Raw genomic sequence first — 14,675 nt, 5'->3', positions numbered from 1 at the left:
TTGCCTAAAATTAGCTATACTGACTAAATATAAAGATGTGCACTTTATGCACAGAATAACTAGCATAACATTAAGGTGAAAATCACTTTCAGAAATCCATGACAGTGAAATTCTACTTATATCCTTTATTAGTTAACATCAGTTACATTACAAGAAGGGTATCTGACATTTCTGATCACGAGATGTCCCTTTAAAAGTATTCATGTTATTAAATTAAAATTGGGAAAAGCTGTTAATGACCATCCACATGTAATGATTTTTATCTTTATGTCTTGCTTTAGCTGCTGATTCAATTTTCCCTCCTTTTTAATTCAAACTCAAGGGTTAGTCAATCATGATAAATCGCCCATCCTCATCCCTCTTGGCTTTGCATTCTCGCTCTCTGCCACAGTTCTCAGATTGTGCAATCTCAAACACAAAATAAACCAAATTTTCTAATTAGAAGTGTACTTCCAATAAATGAAGAAAATGCATTAGTAAATTCTTGCCATCTAGCATTACTACTAATATTTCATAACACAAATCAATAAGACAGCATTACTGTAATTATGAAATTATGAGCAGTATGAGCAGAACACCTGCTGCTCTTATGACCAAGATAGAACAGGCAAATCATCTTAAGAGTCCTTATTTTAAAAAGACAGGATAAAAAGTAAAAGCCACAATAAGTCTATTTAGGTGACAAAAAGCATATACAGTAGTACATAACTTTTCCTTTATCACTAGCCTACAGCTGCAGGATTGTAACACCTAATACATTATAGTTACACAGAAGCAGAAAAGACGTCTACTGGCACTGTTCTTGACTAAAAGGGGCTCCACAGAGGAAAAACAATGATTAATTCAAGGGCAACCCCCCCTTCACCATATATAAACAGAAGAACAAGCTTCTTGGCTTTGATCAAACAGGCAATCTGCACCGAAACACTTCAATCTAAACCAGGTGTGTATGTATATTGCAAAACCTCATAAAATGACAAACAGTAGGTACAATCATAGAAGCATATTTAATTAGTTTATGCTTTAAGGTAGGTTATTAATAAATAAATAAAATATAAGCCATTGTGCCTGCCTTTACCTGGAAATTAAAATGTTTCTTTACTTCACGTCCTTAAGTATAATACAGTAACAACAGTACAAACTCAGGTCTGTAACTGTTAAATCCCCTCAGCACTTAGCAATAGAAAGCCCTTCAAATAAACAATTCAGGATTTGCAATTCATAATGCCATCACCCTTTGAGTACCTTTCAATGCAAATCGCTTTCCTTTCCTCTGTGCTTTTCGAGCAGCATACCTTCAACAATAATGAAGGGCCTTCACACTAAAAAGACTCCTTTCTTGAAACATTAACAGGAAAACTAAAATCACAGCCCTTCAGAATAAAATAAACAAAAACTAGTGTATGCTGTACAGGCACAATTTCTATCCTTCAAAATAATTACATTTAAAAGAATATTACTTAATTATATTTCTCTGAGGATCTGTTAGGTTACCTGCTTGACTGGTGAATGAAAATGGTCAGAGGTATGTTTATTCAGGACAAAAAGGAATTCAATTTTAAATCATTTCCAACCTGACATCTAGTTTTATGTAAGTAGTGTGGTTATTAAAGGTACAGCTTTTCACATTACATACATCATCACAAAAATTATTTCATATATTGGAATACAATAACTGACCGTAGGTCTTGTTATACATGAAGCACAGAAATATCCCGTTACAGTCATTACCTAAAACAACTAGTTCCACGTTTGTCCACAGAAGAGGTAATCAAAATGCTTTCAAGGAAAGGGGTTATTTCGACATGGCTTGGGAGCATTTCCGATGTGGTTAATAAACAAATTTAACTAGGTTCATGAAAAAACATAAAATCTCTGCCACAACCCTAGTGAAGATTTGGCACTACAATAAACTCCAATAATACTGATGTTTTTTTAACAAGGTTAGATCAAGTTTAAAAAAAAAAAAAGTGGGGTTTACACTAGACCAGAAATTGAGAAGTTAAGTTAGCTGAAACTCTGGTTAAGTTGAAAGAACATTAAGTCCTGAACTGCAGTAACCTCACACTTGAAAGAACAAGTACATTCACAAGGAACCAAGTGCAGCGAATAACTCGTCTGTGACAAGATTGAAAATTAACAAACATAGCAGATGTATGCATTAATTGAAAATTCTTACACAAACAATATTCTCGTTTCTAAGCTTTCTTTACCATATTAGATGAGTGAAAGCACATTTTAATATATCTTGAAACTTTGTGCGATTGTCAATCAATGAACTCTGTGAACTCTAAATCAACCATTAAGTCGTGTTTATTTTTAATAGATTTCCTTAAACAAACACAAACATTACTGTCAAAACAATAAACATAAAAAATAGCAGCTCTAACATACCAGAGCCTTTTTCTTACACTAACCTGTCAATGAGCAGGAGCAAAGATGGTGCAGCCATAATTTGAGATATTGGCCAAAATCTAAAAATCCTATCTCCTCTGAAAACTGCTCGTCCTTGTCATTGCTGGACGTCTCCGAGAACTTCTTGATTTTTGAGACCAAGAACAACCTTCTATTCTTTGCTGTATGTATCCAAGACAGAAGAACTGCAGTTGTGGAGGTTAAACTCAAAGTTAAATGCAAGCATAAGAGCTCAAAGGTAACTACTAAATTACTGGCACTACTAGCTGACTAGCGAACATAAAGAGATTAGAGCAAAGGGGAAAAAAAAAGTCCTAAGAAGGGAGTGCCTAGGAAACAAATGCATGTGTGAAACCTCCACTTCAAACACTGAAACCAAACAAGCGTCGTGTTACACAACTACTCATTTCAGCTGCATCCAATAGAAATCTTTTTAAAAGTATTCCACTACTAATCACAGAGGCCCTACCCCATACTAGTGTCCGAGGAATTAAAGACAAAATAAATGCGTGACATTACAATTAAGGCTAGTAAAGAGCAATGACAATCCCTGGAAATGTTTTATTTCTAATGCAATTAATAGTAGAGGCCCAGGAAGACTTGTTCACTGACATTTGGTTTATTTACTTCTATACAAAACCTGGTTGGGAACAATTTATAACCAGACAATTACGGAGACAACTCTCCACTAAAATCAAGTTTTAATGCCCATTTCATGTCCTCTTCTTATAACACAACAACAACAATAATAATAATAAACCGCACAGTGTAAATAGGGTATACGTTTTTGCAAGAGATTATATTATTTTGTCTAATTACATCTTGTTCAAACTAGCAAGAAGCTTCAGGCAGTAGGCTACCAAATGTTCATATTTCACAAGTTAAACCATGCAATTGCAAAATGTAGAATCTCTCACTGGTTTGATCATGAACTCTGTTCATTTCAATTTATCAGCATACCCTCTTTCACGACAGCAGATGCAGATTGCAGACTAGATGGAATAAGCTTGACGAGTGAACCAACAATGTAAACGAACACCCCTTTATGTTCACAACTCAGTAGAGATCTATGGAATTGCAAATGAGTTTTGGCACTCCCTGCATTAAGTCAGTTCAATCGACTACAACATTACTTGGCTGCTTGAATGTTTGAACAAACTTTGAAAATATTTACTTGGTTAAGCAGAATAAACATTTGGTGAATAGGTATAAATATTCGCCTGTAAACACATTTTCAGCCCTTTCTTTATCCATCAAGGGGAAAGCTGGTATATCTCCGTTTCTAAATGTTGAGCTTTAACAGTATGCCAGTGCAGTATCCATGACACTGTAATCAAGAAATGAGAAACCCAAAACAACTGCCAATTCTGCCCATACGTTTTGTCTCATTTAATGATGATTGTTGATACATTTAATCATTTTAATTTTGGTATTTTTCTTTTCATGCCTAGAAATTAAGGTTGCAATTTTCATGTTTGTCCAGGATGTCTTGGAAACCTGGCCTGTAAATGTCTTCACCCAGAAGAAACATATTTGTCACATACGAAGTGTGCCACAGGGAGCAGGCCATACAGCAGTTTAAATTCTGCAGTTCAGAAGAGGCTGATGTGAACAGACCTGTACACATCATGGTAAAACATGTATAAATAAAATACATTATTTCTTAGCAGACGCCATTGTCCAAATAAAATAAATAAAACAGCTGGAGCAATACAGGTACCTTGAGATGAATGTCGAGTGTTTCAGTCCCTTAATACTTAAACTATATAAATTATTGTACATATTACTGCATTTCTCAAAACACTCGAGTTCTCATATAAAAGTGAACAAGTCACAATTGGCAAAATGTCCATGTCCAACTTGACCTCACCAATGCAGCCCACTACAGAGAGATTAAGCCTGATGACAATCAAATAACATCTTCCTACCGAGCCAGATCCTCCTTGCAAACAGTGAAATTTGTCAGAGGAAGCTGCTGAGCCACTAAGCCTACTTAGACTCAAACGGAGAAATCACAGGCTTACTCACTGTAGCCATAGCCTGGCACTCTTCCTAACTCCTGAAAGCAGGAGAGGGGAAATTGCACGGTTTAGGCCTAGCTCTGCATTGTCACTGATGCACAGCTATTAAGTGGTATCATGAAGTACACCAGTTTAACTTGTGCTGATGTACACAGTTGTGGATTTGAATGTGTGTCCATCTTCTTTTCTAAATATTACAGTAAAATCTAATGAATGCTGTTGCCAAGAAACATTACAATGCCCCTGAAGGTTTCATTTATGAATCTGAGAACAAGATTTCACAAAGCAAACAAAGCGATGCATGTACCGACTCGAAGATGTGGGCTTTCCCGAAATTCCCTTGGGCATGGCACGTTACACATACACTTCAAACTGTATTAAGTGTTCAGTGATTGCACAAACACTATTCATTAGTCGTTGTTTATCTTCAGCCAAGTGGCAGAGCTCTCCCATATGCCTAATACCTGGAACAATTTACTTGGCTGGTAAAACCACACACCAATTCAGTCAGTCAGTCATGTGTTCAAGTAAATCAACTTAGAAAACCTGATTCACACCATAAAATAAAATAAAAAACTTCTGACATTCATAATTACCCATTTTAAAATGAGATCTCATGAACTCACTCAGAGATGACTGTAGACAATATAGTTTGTATATGCTTACTCAAGGCTCTGAGAAAGATTAAACTACAATGAATGCACCAAAGTGTCACTGATCAATTCCTGGTTAATGACAGATCTTTCTTCTGACTTTAATTATTTGCTTTTGTATACTCTTGATTCTTTCGATGTGTTTTTTTTTTGGTTTGGTTAATACAACCTTATGTATCAATCCTGTAGTAATCAGGGAAGTTCGCCACATCCTGGGCAACAGTTTGATGCGGTGTTTGCAATGCCTAAAACAACTGTAGAGAGCAAGGAAAGCTCAGTGGAAAGTAAGTATGGTCTGCGCACACTACCTGTTGAAGAAGCTGGCAAGTGGTCCCAGTTTCCTGTGCTGGGTCTCCTCAGGTGGGGTGGCTTCATCATGCCTGCGGGGGCTCCAGTCTCCAGGGTCCTGCTGGGAGGAGAGGGTGACATCGGAGAATTGCGCCTCGTCCGTCTCAAGAGTGACGATGGCGCTGGAGTCGCTGGTGACCATGAAGTCCAGGATGTCCTCGTTGCTGACGGACAGCGTGGTGGACAGCTCCGTGCTCAGGCTGGACACGCTGCACACAGAGATGTCATCGCTGCGGGCGAGTGTCCGGGAGGACGGACTGAAGAGCTTAACAGTGTCATAGCCACTGCGGGGGAAGGTGGAGGACTTCTTTATGCTGTTCTCCGACTCCAGGATTAATGTAGCTGGAGGCTGACTGCAAGACCCCAGCAACACCGGATCACAGATGAATCTGCCATCCCTGTGGTTTGGTTTAGCGTTCAGTGTGCTGCAGTGAATAGGTTCTGGGTTACTGATCTCCAGTGTTGGGATACCTGAATCCTGGGAAGCAAGGCTCTGCCTGTCTTCCTCATTGTGTCCAGTAAAGTGCAATTTGGGCTTGTAACTTGGAAAGGAATGCGTCCTTAGATTACAGCTTTCATGGTTCTGAATATCACAACCAACTGAAACTACATCCGTCACACCCATTCCGAAGGATGAGTCCTTATCTGTGCCGTTGACATTCTCCATCTGAGCCGAGCCAGATGCACCTGTAACGAGAAAGAAAGCAGTTTACACGAGCTCTGGGTAGAGAGATGGGGTTAGACAGATATTTCCGATTGCTCGTTGCAAAATGGGTCAGGTGGTATACACAAACTGATCCACAACATAAACAAAAACGCAATAAACGAGTCATACCACAAAGTAGGCCCTATTTGCATCTCTCCGAGTTCATCAGTCTAAGATAAAACAATATCCAGGTGTAAAAATAATTTTTGATGGATATAATTTTCAAAAATACTACTGTATGACAGACTGTACAAACACACTATTACTCAATTGCAGTTGTCAATTTCACTCATGTACTGAATTGTAAAGTACTGAAAACAAACTCTGTAAAATTATGCACTCTCTATCAACTCTGGTTTTATTACCGACATTACCTGTGTTATGATCCAGCGGAAACTACAACAAAATAAACAATCTAGTTTTATTACAGCCACTGTAGCTAGGACTTCTGTAAACACATCACATATCTCCAAGTACAGGGTTGAAATCAAAAGTAAACTCTTTAAACAGTGTACTTTAATTTGGAAACAAAAGCTTTTTGGTAAAATATTACACCATTTCCCACATTTTTTTGAACTGCAAATACAACTTAATGTTTTAATATTTAAAAGCCAATGCTGCCATTAAAGATAGTGTATTTTGTAGCAAATACATTAATAAATTACTATAGTAAGCTACTCTTGTATTTTTCACTGAGGTTGTTTCCCTGTATGTGCTTGAATTTGAATTGAGAAATCCTTGGAAACATTTCTTTCCAGTTTGGTGTCTGATGAGCAGCAGCTTGTTTTCACCCAAAAAACGCTGCTAGCAAAACGACTGGAAGGTGTTCCCGAAGCATGGCATATTCTAAAGTCATTTTCACTCTTGCGTGCTTAAAATCACCTTGTGTGGGAGTGGGAAAAAGTGACACGCATCCTAACTTCCTTTCTGAACTAAAGATATCATGTAAAAATTTAATTTAAGCAGCAAAGTTAAGTCAACATTTACCATTTCAATTACACATATACTTTATATAGCAACTATAATGGACTGGAGAAAATTCAGCCTGGAACATTATCACACCTGAAATGTATTGATATATAGGCTCAGTTAAAAATCTTTGTCGGATCAGTTTCTGATCTCCCTCACCATTACCTTTATCTGGCAGGTACAAATGCCAAAAGAGAGGTTACCAAATGAGCAGATCAAAATGTTAATCATGGCAAAAATGATCAGCTAAAATCAGAGGTCCTGTGCAGTGTCTATACTTATAAATGTCATATCGAATCAAAATATACAACTAAAGGCACTTACACACCTGGATTTATTTAATTGATGAATACAATGTGCTATTCAAAAACTACCTGAAATGCTTCTTGCATACAAAGATGTTAAAACTGATGAACTATCAAAAATCTAAAAGACCTAAGGTAGAACATTTGCCTTAATTCCATAAAAATAAATGTGCATAAGATCTTCATAAATCACAAAAATGTGGGTACTGATGCATAGATAAAAATGGCTAAAAGGTGAAATCAAGCAGTTAAGTTTACCAATACGATGTTTCTAAACTGTTGGGCAAGTAATTTACAGATAATTCATGTAACACTTCCTCTGTGTTGTACAACTGCTAAGAGTTGTAATGTTGCAGAGTGCTAACTCCTTGTTGCTGCAAGTATTATGCAAGATATAGAAGAACAGAAATTAGAAGAGTACAAAAAAATTAAAATGCCTGCAGTATACAATCACAAGACCAAACCGAAGTCATAGAAACAAGAGTGAAAACTGTACCTCTACTAACCAATGAGCAATGAAACAAACAATTCAACAAACTTTTGAGAAAGAAAATGGCATTACTGCTCTCAAAAAGCAAACGGATAACATAAGGAGAATTGTAAAATAAAAGTCTAGCCATTAACGATCACTTAAAGGTTAAAGGTTCATATTTAAAGTCAATATTTAAATGAGTAAGATTTCTAAATATTCTTAACTTTTCAATTTATACAATTCTTTGTTAATGGGAATTTGAAGACTCATAAGAAATAAAACAAAAATCCCTCTTACCTCACGGCTCTGACTGAATCTCATCATTATAGAATAACAGTATAGTAACACAAACCCTCTTCACAATGCCACAGTACCATTGTGACATATCGGTGCATCGGTGCAGTCTGATAAGGACCATACAGCCTCTCTTCCTACTACTTAGGCAGTGTACTGATATAGGCTATGGACTAGTACTCACACCACCCCAGTGCAGAGTTGTGTGCCCACTATTGTTGTCTGTGGAAAAAGGTCTAGTTTCTGCAATGTCCCCATGCCTTTCCCACTTTCACAGCAGTGTATGGGTCTAAATTGGATGATTAATTACTGCAATAAAAATAAAATGTGAAAACTGTATTGTTTTTCCATGTGTGATTTTGGCTTTCCGGTTGAAATTGCAGTATCTGTTGCAGTTTATGTAGCCGATAAGACAGAGTACAGCACATGAAAAAAAAAATAACATTCAGGTTAACATTCAAAACCAGGTTAGGGTTCAAAAATCAAGCGTTCAGAGTGTAATTGTATTAGGTTGGCTTTTTATGATATGAATATGCAACAGTAATGAATAAATACTGACAATTTAACAATCTACTTTTTTTATTCCTGGTAGGAAATCAACACCCTCACAATACATAAATGTCTTATAAGTTTTATTAAATGTACATAATAAACAGTGACTTTGTTGGAAGCAATACAAAATAAGCAACGAACAAAAGATTAATCAAGACTCACATTTGTACTGTTAAGCACTCATCTTGTGGTTGTCATAATAAAGACAGCAAAGTCATGGCCTATTATCAGTTAGTAAATAATGTATTTTAATTATTAAAGCTAAATGGTAAATAATGCCCCCAAACTTAGGCATATATTGATAATTATCATAAGTGTAACACCTGATTTTCATATAAATTCCATCCATCTTAATGGCAACTTCTAAATCCCATCATGTATTTTTTTCCCCCCCATTAACATTAGTTATGGTTGGGAGAAAAAAAAAATGTTTTGTTTGTGCAATCACTAGCACAGCACTTGGCATAACTAGAAAGATTTTGTAAGGACTGTATACATCACTGCTTTAGGGCGGGTGTCACTAAACATCAGGACATGACATCAGGGAAAGCTCTTGGTACATCCAAGACATATTAGATTGCTCTTAGAAAGCAGCCCAAGCAAGACAATTTGGTACATTGGCACTGTGGCTTTATTAAGATATTACATAATGATTTCATACAATGAGAGCAGCAAGATAGAAACTTTTGTTTAATTTATTTTTTGTAACCACGGGCTTCCCCCTTTAACCAGCAAGCAAACACATGGGCTTTACTTCTTGAAATTGTTAATTCTTTGGCTGAAAGCACTGTTTAACCAACAAGGTCAGAAGTTCAAGTTGAGCTTTTCAATCTGTACTACGGAAGGAAATGACAACCAGTAAATACCAGTGTGCTGTCATTACTATAGCAAACAGACCGATAATAAAGATATGAGAAATATGAAGGTAAATGCGATCCATACTAAATTAACCCAGCTGTTGTCATGGAATAAAAGTGGTGCAAAGATCAATTCCTCTCTTAGTAGCCTATATGAATCAGCTGCCATACTAAAAGCAGCAGCCTTGACACTCGGGTCATATGTTTGTGACATCACCACACACAAAAGAGCAGACAAACAGCAGTAGTAGCTTTGCCTCCTACATCACACAGGTCTTGAAGGAGTAAGTCATAAAGAAAGGATTCAGTCACAGATGCCAAAGTGCAGTGGGAAAACTAGAAATTACATGGTTTGGGATAATTGTAAATAAGAGAGGTATGTACCAAGAGGTATGTACGATGGTGGAGTTCAAGAAAATTCACTTTAAAGGACAAATTACAAATTACAAATCACCAGATACAAAGGTAGATCTGAACTTCACTGCAGAATACAGGTTTCTTTGTTGATCTCTGGGTAAGCTTTCTACACCATTTGACATAAAAGCAATTGCACTCTTTAAAGATAGAACTACAGATGAATATTAAGTAGTTCAAAAATCCCCTTTTCAACAATGTTTCTCATCTACAGTTTGTCCACCTGTCTCCAAAGCCCACAGCTGATTTCTCACTATCACTACTATCTGCAAGAAGTAATCAGACATGACCATCTGCCTGCCGTGTAAGACAACACCATTAAATTATGTTACCATACTTCAAGAGACTAAATTAAGTTACTTTTAACCAGACTACATATATAATGAAATTCAAATTGCTTGAATACATACCGAGGCGAGGCCTGCAGATAGAGAGAGGACAGTTCTGGGTCCTGTTATGCATGATTCACTTTTGGTTTATTCTTAAATCCCTCAGAAGAATACAAGCCCTAGCATGTCAACTACATATAGTACGCAATGACAATGTCTGCCACATGATCAGCTTCACTTCACAAGGCCAAGCCAGCTCACATAAAAAGCTGAGAAAATATTGATTTGTAAAATATATAATTTGAATTATTTAGATCAACTGAATCAATTATTTTAAAACAAGGCATTCAAGTGGTCTGTCACTCAAAAGCAACAAACCTACACTGTATTTTAGTATTGCAAATGAATGAGTCTGTACACCACAACATCTTTCTGAATTTTAATTAGTTGTAGTTTAATAGTTGGTAAGAGAATGCAGAATAACAGAGGGGAAAAAAATAATAATAATAATAATAATAATAATCAACCATCAAAATGTATATCAGGAATGCAAGGAAAAAAATCACACAACCCTGCAAATCAGCAACCTATGTAGCACTGTAGGCAAATTAGAGCCACTTTGAACACTGTCTTGTCTTGTTAGCCTGGACCTAAAAGGCCTGGCACAGTATTTCTGTACTTCATGGTACAGTTTGCTGCAGGGTTGCATTCTGTGGTGTTTTTCATTGGACCACAAACATAAATACATCATAATAATGATAATATATGCATGTGATTCTTGATTGTGAAAGTATCCAAATTGAGCTTAAATGACCAAGAATCACAAATATTTCCATCAAAGTCAAGTAAATTCAATGGATAAACTCAATTAGTGCCAGTCATCTTAAAATAAGAAGCCTGATAATGTTCAACAAAATTACAGCTACTACTGATTGTGAATTTGCACAATGAAGCATTCATTCAAATACCAGAGAAATGGGATGCAAAGGTGCAAACTAGTAGTATTTTCAAAGAATAGAGCAGGGAGAAGAAAAAAAAAAAAAAAAACCTCAGACAACTTTAACTGCTACTGTAGATAATAAAACAAATAATGAGTTCCAGGAAATCATTTTTTTTTGTAGATAAATGCTTCACTGCTGTCCCTCCTTCTCTAGTTCTACAGTTTAGTGGCAAGTGTTTCTATATGATAGTTTTTTCTTTGTTTGTGTGGGTATTCCACACGTGACCACCGGAGCAGAGTATTTTTGTTTTAGGGAGGCATCCTAGGCTTAAATTCACCAGCTCAGACACCAAAGTTACAAATCAACGTTTTTGAAAGTGAACAGTCTTATTGCTTTTTGATAATGTCTTTAAAGCCAGTACATTTCACAGACACTGCACAGCCTACTGGGAGTTATACCTCCTACATTTCAATAATGCAACTTACGCAAGAGCCAAAAATTACAGAACGCCTAACATGGGCTTAAAATGTTAAAGAGTGGGTATGTCAAGAGGAAAAATAATAAACAAAAAATAAATGTAGGCGACAAAAACAGCATTATTTTTAATAATGTTAGGTGACAGGTCCATGTTAAAACTACACAATGTATTCTCGGCTAATCTAAATCTCTTTAAAATAATGAAATTAAATATGCTATGTTCAACATATAAACAACAACAAAAATCACCTTAATCAAAGCTTTAAAAAACTGACGTAGTGCATATTTAACAGTGATGAAATACATTTTACCTTTCAATTGTTATTATAATTAAAGATAATGACACTGGCTGTGGTGAACAAGAAAATCCTGTTTCATTGTTCAAGTGCAATAGCAGATGTGAAAGAACATTACAGGTGTCCGAATAATTGTACATTATAGAGAGTTGTTAATGAGGTGGACACATTACTTCTGATACCCCCAGGGCTCAAATAAAAATATCCTAGTTTTATTAAATTTGAGGAACTTTGTTGGAGTTTGTGTGGGGGGTGGGACTACTTCCTGCGTTTATATTCATTCTAAACCAGCTCTACAATTGACAGAACTGTCTCTTGGCATAGAGGATTTCTTGTTTTGAGTGAATGAAGGGGAATAAGAGAAACTCTACACCTCCTTGAAATACAAATGACTACAGTATCTGAGGATGGAAAGCAAATCAAATCGTTATCCTGAGATTAAAATCAATGAAATATAGATTGTACTGAATCCAGCAACACTTAGAAATGATACTGATGATGCTGAATATTGTTAAAAGTAAAAGTTTTCTTCTTCTTCTTCAAATAATTAATTCATATGACGTAATCTGATTAAGAGCCGCAGCCTAGAATTTAGAACGGCAAGGGACAGGACAGAATGCAAGATCGGCAAGTTAAAAGATGTAGCGACTGTTGATTAATAATGATACTAATAATAAAGCAGTAACTCAAATAAGCACTGGGGACTGTTCAATCAATACAGGGCTCTTTACCTCGGCATACAACCGCCTCTCCATCTTTGGTCCTGTCGCTGTGTGCCATGGTGGCAGCGGCGCTACAGGCAGCGGGCAGCCGGAGCAGCAGGTGGCGGGCAGCTCGCTCGGTCCATGGTGTGCCCAGCAGCGGATCAGGCGCTTCTGATGTCAAGCCAGCTTCAATGCTGAAAAACACCCCCCCATTCAACACGCTTTTAGAACAACAATGCACGACACGCAGGCACGTCGCACAGGCTTCCTCCGCCACGGCGACTTCGCAATAGGTGGGAGATTTAAAAGCCATTGGAAAAGTGCAACTACACGCCAAGTGCGGCTACTTCTCCCAACTTCTCCCCTGTGCTGCTGCCTTCGTCCGTTTTGCGTTTCACAAACTCAAAGGCGAGCCAACACACTAAAAAAGTATGTTACAAGCGAACACCGAAGGCTGACTAATGAAAGTGCGCAACACAGAGGGCACGGAAAACGGATAAAGTTTATAGACCCAGTCATTAAATACCTGTTTCACTGCTTCTGCCGCCATTTTGAAAGTCAGCTTACCGTCTCAGGCCCAGCAATCGAGCCAAGAAACGCTCGGCATCGATGGATTCACCTGTGTCCGCGGTGAAGACCTGACTAATCGCGGTGAGATAACGCGATTGAAATAACAAATACATAAGTAACATAACCTTAACATCATTTACTAGACATAATTAATTCGATATATATATATATATATATATATATATATATATATATATATATATATATATATATATATATATTTATATAGTTTAGATTCTAAAAAGTTCGTGAAACGTTGAAATAACAATATAGGTATGAAAAATTGTCAAAATGTCCTAATATTAATGAATACAAATAACTATAATAGCTATTTGTTGCTTATTATAGTAATTGAAAGTGTAATTGAAGTTGATTAAAGGCTATGTGCAAAGCTTTTCTGGGTGTGTGATATATTTTTGACATATTCCTGATCACTACATATTTTTTTTTTACTCCCTCCGAGGGCTTATATAAAGTATATCAAATGTTTATTAAGCACAGAATAATAAAAAAAAACAATTATATTTTGACGTCAACAACTGTAATATCATTAATACCATACGTTTAAATATATGCAAATGTGTACTTAAATATCATAAATACGGCTTCATATAATTTTGTAGTGAATGTGGATGTGCAAATAAATTACAAATTAGAACATGTAATGTGTGTAAAACTACTTTAAAAGTTGAAGTATAAACACACCCGTTGCCATTCAATGTTTCTTGTACAGGAAGTTGAAGTTATTAGTTGCGGAATGGTGTCCCCATGTGGCAAGAAACTATAACTGCCCAATATGTAAAAACAAATTCTCTATAAAATTAGACAAAGATTTAATTGAAACTACATTATTTTATACAAACATACATATGTGCGCATGCCACTATGAGGGATAGACGGTAGATGGATTATACAGAAAGGTTATGCCAGTGTTTCAGATGAGTAGTTAAAATGTTTTGTCAAATAGCATTGCATTAGTTTTCCAGTGAAAAATGCAAAATGGTGTGTAGATTAACTTTTAACTTACCTTTAACTTTCATACACACAAACAGTTTAATAGCAATTGTTAAAACAGGGTCCTAATTAATTCTATGCTTAGTCCTCAATATTTGAATGAGTAACTAAAAATATACAGAATGTTGCTTGATCTATGATAATACATCTCCTTCATTCAAATATTTGTTAAAAATATCACTGAAGAGACTTTAGTAAAATGGAAATCAGAAAAAAGTTTATTCTTATGAATCCATCACATACAATTATGATTTTACCAAGGACACAAATTCATACACCCCTATTATTTGCTAAGGATGTGCAATATTTTTTTCAAGGATCTTAGATCCTTGTCTTCA

General features: G+C 36.2%; 1 protein-coding gene across 1 annotated transcript in view; it reads right to left on the bottom strand.

Annotated features, from left to right (window-relative positions):
- tbc1d14 (TBC1 domain family, member 14) overlaps nt 1-13,342 on the bottom strand; it is a 40,662-nt gene extending 27,320 nt beyond the window's left edge. Inside the window, exons 1-3 of the mRNA XM_066720069.1 lie at nt 13,280-13,342; nt 12,781-12,947; nt 5,398-6,124 (exon numbers count right to left, since the gene is read on the bottom strand). Of these exons, the coding sequence (XP_066576166.1) occupies nt 5,398-6,124; nt 12,781-12,829 (776 nt within the window). The 5' untranslated portion in view covers nt 12,830-12,947; nt 13,280-13,342. The remainder of the gene's footprint in view (nt 1-5,397; nt 6,125-12,780; nt 12,948-13,279) is intronic.
- Nucleotides 13,343-14,675: the final 1,333 nt, after the last annotated feature.

The sequence above is a fragment of the Amia ocellicauda genome, chromosome 13, assembly GCF_036373705.1.
Source record: "Amia ocellicauda isolate fAmiCal2 chromosome 13, fAmiCal2.hap1, whole genome shotgun sequence".
NCBI lineage: Eukaryota > Metazoa > Chordata > Actinopteri > Amiiformes > Amiidae > Amia > Amia ocellicauda.
The sequence above is the reverse complement of the archived record's forward strand: the minus strand, read 5'-3'. Positions and strand labels throughout refer to the sequence as shown.